Source organism: Drosophila kikkawai, chromosome 2R, assembly GCF_030179895.1.
Source record: "Drosophila kikkawai strain 14028-0561.14 chromosome 2R, DkikHiC1v2, whole genome shotgun sequence".
NCBI classification, from domain to species: domain Eukaryota; kingdom Metazoa; phylum Arthropoda; class Insecta; order Diptera; family Drosophilidae; genus Drosophila; species Drosophila kikkawai.
In genome coordinates this window covers 20813028-20821407 of record NC_091729.1, presented here as the reverse complement: position 1 = coordinate 20821407, position 8380 = coordinate 20813028, and the positions used below count along the sequence as shown (strand labels likewise).

The window sequence follows — 8380 nt, the reverse complement described above, 5'->3', positions numbered from 1 at the left end:
GATTTATGATTGCCTTTGATTTGATCCACTCACAACCACAAACTCGCACTCACACTCACTTCCTGCTGCTAAATGAATTATGTGTGCGGGGCTGTGGATAAGAAATGGGATAAGATTTGATAAATAGACTTTCTTGCATTTCGAATCACATTTTATTTTAAAATGCACTGCAAGAAACTATAGTGAACATCATTTAAACAAGTCAAAGAGTTTTAAGTATAAAAGTAAACTGAAAAGCTTTGTTCAAAATACAATTATTTCGCTTAAATTGCTTTCAAATTATCGAATCGATCCAATTTCTTCTTCATACTACTAGAACTTAATGTATTCCTTGAAACGATAAGGATAACCCTCCTTAATTGATGCGAAAAACATGATTGATGGCCTGGAAGGCGAAAGCTGATTGAAAAACCTGATGGGTCAAGGTTGTGAAATTATGATTTTCCCTTATTCGCGTTTGTTTTCCATTCTCACTTGGAGATTTCCGCAACACGCCTTACTGCTCGCTGAGCTGGACCACGCCCCACTCTACGAACAAGCTGTTTATTTGCCCGTCTACTTCTGTGTCTGTGTCTGCATTTCGGTGACATTTTTGCCATTAGCCAAATGTCAATGCTCGACGGCGAGTGGTAAGCACTTATAATAGATGGGATATCCAGTCGGTTGCCATCGGCAACAACAAATGGGGCTCAGGCTCAGAGCTCACGGCTCCAGCTCCTGGCTCCTGGATGTTGGCTGTCAACTGGAGGATTGCGTGGCGGGCAGACGCGAACGCGGCGATAAAAGAATGCCACTAAGGCCCTTTGATTGCCGCCACCCCACCACTCCCACTCCCAACAGCCGGATCCTGACAGCGCAAATCTTCTACGGGATAATTTGAATAATTTCACTGACCCAAGCCAATCACCCAGACCCCGCAGTGAAAGTCTAGCAGCGACTCCCCGCCCGGCTGACAAATGGCTTTTAAATCACCTGTCCAGACTTGAGCTAAGAGTTCAGCGCAGCGCTCACGGATTTCTTTTTGCGTACTTAAGACACTTGGCTGTTGACTTGCAATTCGCTGCAAGTGGAATGGATATTCCGGGTTCCGCCATTTCCATTTCCATATCCCCTGCCAACTTTACCGTCCGCTGTTTATGGCACGCATGCCTGCCAACGGGGCAACGCGGCGTATGCGTAACCACAATGAAAAGCCGTGCGCCGTGTGCCGTGTGCCGTGTCCAACAGGGAAGCTGTACACGGAGAGAAACCAGGGGAGTCAATTGAGTAATATAATTTGAACTTTTAAGTTGTGGAAAATAACTTGAATATAATATTTGTACAATTGTTTTTCCTTGATTTGATACAATATAAAAAGTATTTAAAGTCCTTTCAATGCAAACGTCTTAATTTTATAAAAGTAATATTAAACTAAACATTTTCTGTATTATTTTGGTTATTTTAAAAAAGAAATTGAAGGTAATTGATCTTAGAAACATTTAAAAAATATTTTCCTGTAGATAAAAGCTTTCCTTTTATTTAACAAATAAATAATGACTGACCATCTCTCCTACATTCTCTCACTGCAGGCGTCAGTTTCAGCTTCAGTTTGAGCTCATCAGGAGTTTTGCCTGGATGACGGCTTATTATCAGCAACGGCAGCACTTTGCACGCCTTGCAGCACATGGAATTGGTTGGACAGGAGGGGAATGCAGGGGGGCTTCGTGCACTTTTGTGATGGATTAACCGGCGCTTAAGCTGCAGTCGAGCGATAAGTGCCGCTCATGGCAGGCCATTTTGTGTGCTGCCGCTCACTCACCTGGGCAGCTACCCCAGCCCGACCACCTGCTTCCCAGCTCCACACCTGCCTCAAATGCCACACCTGCCGCACGGCCACCTGCCGCGATGGCGATGGGCAAAGGGAGGTGAGCAACTGTAACGGAAGCTGGCAATGAGAGTCGTTTTAAAATTGAAATGTAATTTCCTGCAGCATGTGGCGATAGACACTGGCTCGGATCCTGCGGAGTGGCAATACCCGCACAGGACACACAACTCATATGCATATAATTCGCAAGGAGTGAAACTTCATTCGGATGGCAGGCACGTAAGTCAAAGTCAAGGATACCCATAAATAAGTTAGTTTGGCCCCAAAGGAAGTGCTCTCTATTGCAGTGGGGGGAAGGACATGTTAGTTGATTAACTTGGCCACGTTTGTAAGATAAAAGAGGTTACTTTCAGATGGGTATCAGTTTTCGAGCAATTACTTTAAGGATTTTGAGGAGATAGATTTGGCGTCTCAATTCGGGTAAATTATAATTAATACTACTTACTAGCTTAATGCCTAATGGCTTCCAAATATGGCTTCTAAAATATCAAAACAATTTAATCTTTGGCTAATACTTAACAGATTGATTGTAACATATTGCTACTTCTCCATTTACTCCATTGTTAGAGCCATCAAATGGCTTGCTGGTTCCTTTAAGAAGCAATTGCCTTCACCTAAGACCCCCCCAAGCCAACAAAGGCTTAATGCTTAATGCATTTCGGTGACCGCCGGCATTTTCCGCTCGTTCTTGCATGTGGATGCATTTGATTGCTTTTAAATTACATTTCCCAGAATCGATCCTGGTCCATAATTTGGCCTGTTGCAATTGCAGTAATATTATTCCTATTGCAATTCATTATGCACGGAGTGAGAGAGGTCAGTTTTTTGCCAATATGTTGCCATTAGATATTCCCATTTCGAGTGGATCAAACTCGGCCACATGCAAAGCAATTAATTTAATTGGATTAAACTTGCAGGGGCAAGTGGTATATGAAATTCCATATTTATGTGTAATTATTCATGGGCCCAGCTACAAATCGAATTCATTTTATTTTGCCCCATTTCGGTTATTTGATTACTGTGACATTTTGCATTAGCATTTGACACAAGCAACACCAGTGAGATGAAGAGTCTCCTCGATGCTAGAGATTCCCTCGGGTTTGGCCAAAGTTTGTGCAGCTGCACTTCCGCTGCGATGACGGAAGAGCAGTTCCGTGGGGGAGAACTCGGCAGAAAGATAAACAAACATTCGGCACACCGGTCACTAGAGCTGGGAGCTGGAACTGGAATGGCCATCAATGACAGACGGCGGTGCCAGGGACAGAATCGCGTGGCAGGACAATCATCGATGAATTGGACGGGCAAAGTTTTCCAACCGGACGAGAGACTCCGATTCCGATTCCTATTCCTTTGGCTGGCTTGTCTCAGCTGCTGCTTCTGTTCCTGCTCCTGCTCCTTCTCCTGCTCCTTTTCCAGCTCCCATTGCTCTCGGCCACCCTGCGATTCTGCGATTCTGAACTTCACTACAGTTGAGAAATTACTTATTTTTCAATTGTTGGCCCTTGCTGGCCGGAATGGCATTTGGCATTGTTGTAGCCGCGCCGCCATTGCCGTGCAATCTTGATTACTGTCAGTGGCAGCAGTTGTATTTAAAATTGGCTAACAAGTTGGCTTCCCTGGGCTGGGCCAAGGAATCCCGGCGTTGCTCGTTTACTGCCGCTTTTTACCTACTCTCTCTCTGGAGGGAGGTTAACTTATTTTTTCTGTCCATCTGTTTATGGCTCTGTTGGCCACTTGAACTTTGGATTTCTCTCTCAGGATTTCAGGTGGAAATTCTTTTGGGTTAAAACAAATATTACAGGAATTTTAGGTGCCTTTAGTATTAATTTTAAACCCTTTTTCTTAGAAGTCTTAAATTAATATTTATTATTTTTAAAGAAAACACTACTAAACACTAAATATGCTGTCTGGCTTTTTAAAATTTTGGGTTAAGAGTATTTAAACCTCCGGCTTCCTAGCCTCACTCAATGGCTCCCGTTACTTTTCATTTGGTTTTGGCCAGCCGCCGTTTCCTTGCTGCCTCTTTCCCTTTCCTCACTTCCGTTTCCTCCTCCGCCTATCTGCGAATTTTTGCAATGATCTGTCCGGCAGCCATTTTGCCATTTGTTTGGCACGCCGAAAGCCCTTCGCCCCCACTAGCTGCTCTTTGTATCTGGTGTGCATTGTGTACATTTGTTTGGCAATAATTTGATGTTCATTGGGATATTGCCATTTTGCAGCGATTGCCTGCGGGGAAATATCTATATGTAAGCAATTAGGGCTTAATGAAGTGGCCCACGAAGAAGACGTTCTTTTGGTTGCGAATGGCAAAGACGAAGGGACGGTCGACCTTAAAGGTTTTGCGATCGGCATTCTTCTTAACCCTTTTAGTTTTGGTTTCTAAGGAAAACAATTATATATATATTTAATATTATTTCATATAGTTTCCTTGAAAACTTACTTGTTTCCGGAGCCGTCTCACAGCCAGCCTCATTTACCAGAAGAAACAGTTTGTGCCGGGCCTCTGATATCCTTTGTGGTGAGTTCTTGCCAAAAATGCCACTTAAATCCGCCTGACCAGGCTCAAAGACGCTATTGATTCCCAACTATTAAACAAATATATAAAAAATATATAAGTAAATATATAAATTATATAAGTAAATCCTACCTTTTGCAGTGGCACTTTAAGATCAATATCGCACTCGATTCGGAACTTTGGCAGGGTCACTTCCACCTCGTTCAAGTGTGTTCTGGCAGCCACCTCGTTCAGGTCAAGTTCCCTCAGTTTACCTTCCAATCTGCTCAGTCCATCGATGGGCTTGGGCAGGATTATCAGCATGGTCATGTTGGATCTCTCAAAGGGCAGCTGCAGGATCTGCGACTTGAGCTTCTTGGATTCGCCATAGCGAAACTGACCGATCTGCCGCATCATGTTCACCTCCATGCGCTGGCGAGGATTGATCCAGAAGTCACCCAGCGAGGTGGCATCCAGGGGAAACCCATGGCTCCATTTGGCCCGGAAGAACAGAGAGTTGACCAGAATCACACTCGACTCGGTATTGAAGACCTCCGGTGTGAGGAAGTTGCGCACAGTGTAAAATGTCTGCTTCTCCAGCCACTTGTTCACTTTCTTTGTGGAGCCCTCCGCATCCGTGTAGTTCAGGGAATCTGCCGTGGCATTGAAGAACTCCTCGGCCTGCGGATTAAAGTCCGGCCTTACATTCACCTCCTCATCCACATACAACCGGGTGACTAGCTGCAGAGCCACTCCCTTCTCGGCACAGGAGCACTCCCGGCTCCAGGTCTCCGCATGCTGTTTGGCAATCTCTTGCTTTTTGGCTGCTCCCAGGATCAGGTTGGAGCGCAGCTCATCCGCACTCTTTCCGCCGGCTCCCATGAAGACCAGGGTCATGGCACTACGGGCCGCTGCAGGGGAGACCAAGAGGTTCATCGGCGGAGCATCCTCGTTGATGGCACGGAACAGATTCCGGGCGAAGACGATCGGACTGGCGCTGAGCGATGGCGCCGTAGTGCCCCCAGAGGCCATTGGAGCCAGGCAGAGAATCAGGAAAACTGGGGAGAGAGAAAAGGAAAGGCAGGTGGGATTTACTACCTTAATTTAGACAGTCCGACAGCCGAGTGTTCTTACCCCATTCGCTTGGCATGTTGAGATTCAACTGAGACTGAGAAGATTTGATGTAAGGCCAACAATGGGTCTTTGGACTGAGTCACCAGCTGGTTTAAATATATCTCTGGATCTGTAGATCAAGTTTTTCCGGTTTCCGTGGGTGCGCAATTGAATATAATTAATAAATAAATCCTGCTTCTACTTATTTCACAGTTTTTAAATAAAAAAACTAATTGAACACTTTGACAAAATGAAATTAAAGTGAATGTGTGTTCATTGTTTTTATTAAATGATATTTTTCATGGGGAAATAGTTGTTGTTTATCATTGCTAGACAGATGTTTTTGTTTTTGCTATTGTTTAGCACTGTTTGTTTAGGGGGCTCGCATCGCTGCCAATTTTTCGTCTCGACTGGCAAATATTTTTGCCGAATATAAAGGGGAAGCTGCGGAAAATTGTGGGAAAAATCTAGGGGAATAGGGTTTGGCATTGTTATTTGCATGCCACGACAGCAAGTCAATAAAGTCAATGTATTGGCAGATGCCTTGGCGGGTTCTGTCTGTGTGTGTGAGAGGGTGTACTTATGCTGGAGTGACTTAAATGATGTCTACACATTCCCAGCTTCCTCTCTCTTTCCCTGGCAGCAGTTGCCGTCTTTTTCTCTGACGATGTGGCCCTCCCTTTCTGTCCCTTTGTCTCATAAAGTGAGACTGCGTTATGCACAGATTTCGCGCTTGATTGCTCTGCTTATGCGCCCGATGCGTTTTGTATTTATATTTCAATTTCATTTCGTTCACCTTTTGACGTCACGCTCTCTACATGTCTAGGCCGTGATGTGTGTGTGTGTGCACACCTGAGTTTATTGTAGTGTACTGTAGTGTGTGTGTGCCATTCAATCATGCATTTGCTCATGCACTCGGCTGGCGCAAATGAACAAATTTCACGTCTGATTGAGCCATTTAAGTGCGATTTGCCCGCCTAATCGACCCCCATTTGCCAGCTGCCATTTGCCATTCTCCGTTTTCCATTTTCCTTAAATTTTCCATCCCCCCTCTTTGGACTTGCAAATGCGTTTAATTTTCAATATTTTGATCGCATTACGATGCTGTGCCTAAACTTTTGGCCATAATGCAATTATAATTGAATTCTTTTGTCTTTACAATTGAGGCAGCCTCTTCTGAGCTCTAAGAACGCGATTACCCTGGGCCATCGAATTCAAATCGCGCACTAATTGCATTTTCATGAAGTAGCAAGCACCAAGTGGCAAGTATTCCGAAAGCGCCTCGAGGCAGGCAACATACTCCGCCAATTTCTGATGATGGTATGGCTTCGAACATTTTCTGTATTATGCGGCTTTGATGGCTTAGGTGGCCCAAAATGAAACAAATGAAAAGGAGAAGGTGGAGGAAGCTGCTCCTTGCAGCCTGGGAAACTCACACAAATTTTCTTGGGAGCCCCCTTCGGGCTATCATTTTCGATTGTGAAACTTTCTGTGTGCTGTGTTGCGGTTGCTGCGCATCGAGAAGTACTCAGCCAACTAGTTTGTGGCCCAGAGCCCCACTCGACCCTCCTCGCCAAGCCGTACTGAGTGTCGTCTCGATGCGAACTTCCTTATAGGAGACCGCAATAAATACGAAATTTTGCTAAAATATTGAGTAGCAGCCACCGCCGACAATGGCGAATTGATTGGCTCGACTTCTTTGGAGTCTTTTGCCGAAATTAACCCTTTTCTCCGGCATATGGTAATTCGATTCGATGGCCAATTGAATTCCGCCTGAAAGTGTAACTAGAAACTGAGCCCGGGAGATGCGTTTGGTTTGCTTGAAACTAACAAATTCTATTTGCCCAATTCTCAGTCGCTCTCTCTATTCGAAACAGAATCCGTATCCGAATCGGATGTGTGACTTTGTAGCTTTGTCCATTTGATTTGTGGTCCATTTTGCAGTTGAAATCAAACAGCAGGCGGAATCTGGCAAATAGCAAACAGCAGACTAAATGGCAGAGTGAGCAGTAAGCTGTAAAATGCAAACTGCAAACTGCAATTGCAGCTGCAATAGTAAACTGTCGACGACAATCGACAAATGTGTTGCAACACGTTGTCACGCATACGCACCGTTACACCTCCACCGATACGGAAGAGGGAGAGTCAGCCCGAGAACAAGACTCACGTCGAGCTCAATAATTAATTGTTGTGCCACACTTCACTGCTGCAATCGAATTGTGCAACGCTTGGCTTGCTCAAAGAGAGAGAGAGAGAGAGACACGTAGGCACACACCTATTTATTTATTAATTAAATCATTCATTGTTCAATCAAACTTCTGGGAATCACTCGGCATTCCGTATTCCGTATTGTTTTCCCCCCAAACTGTCGCCTTAGATGCATTTGCACACGCAACCGGTCCCCGAGCTGTTGTCGCAGGCATTCATCATTTAATTAGTTGTACAGTTTGTGAGGGAATTGTCTGATTTGCGGTAAATGATTTCAATAAATCAGGAGCAACAGTTTGTGAAGTGTGAGTCTGCTGTCTGAGCTAAAATCAATTGATTTTCCCAGCATTTGCTCATTCTATACCCGCTCGCTGCTTTTTTTTTCTGTCTAGTTTGCCGCTGATTTCTGTTTATATTTTTCTATAGCTTTTTACAATTTATTTTTCAGTGCTTCTTCATTTCTGTTGGCTCTGCTGTTTCCGATTTGCTTCGCATATATATCCCTCTACTTCGTCCTTTTGTTGAGACAAAATTGTTTGTATTTGTTTAGGCTTATGGCCAAGACGATAAAAACGTCTCAAGCGCAGACAAATGCTCAGAGAAAACAAGTGAATGAGGCTGAATTGGCACAATCGAAGTGTGGTTACTCTTCAGTTTGAAAAGGAACAGAAAAGGAATTCATTTAAATACATTTTGAAAAC

The 8380-nt window shown here is 44.3% G+C and overlaps 1 protein-coding gene across 1 annotated transcript; it reads right to left on the bottom strand.

Moving 5' to 3' along the window:
* Positions 1 to 3698: 3698 nt before the first annotated feature.
* On the bottom strand, positions 3699 to 5482 carry Spn47C (Serpin 47C). Its single transcript, XM_017181558.3, has 3 exons — positions 4512 to 5482; positions 4305 to 4449; positions 3699 to 4243 (listed from the first exon to the last, which is right to left on the bottom strand). The coding sequence occupies exons 1-3, from the start codon at positions 5388 to 5390 to the stop codon at positions 4119 to 4121; spliced, it is 1149 nt and encodes a 382-aa protein (XP_017037047.2). The 5' UTR covers positions 5391 to 5482; the 3' UTR covers positions 3699 to 4118.
* Positions 5483 to 8380: the final 2898 nt, after the last annotated feature.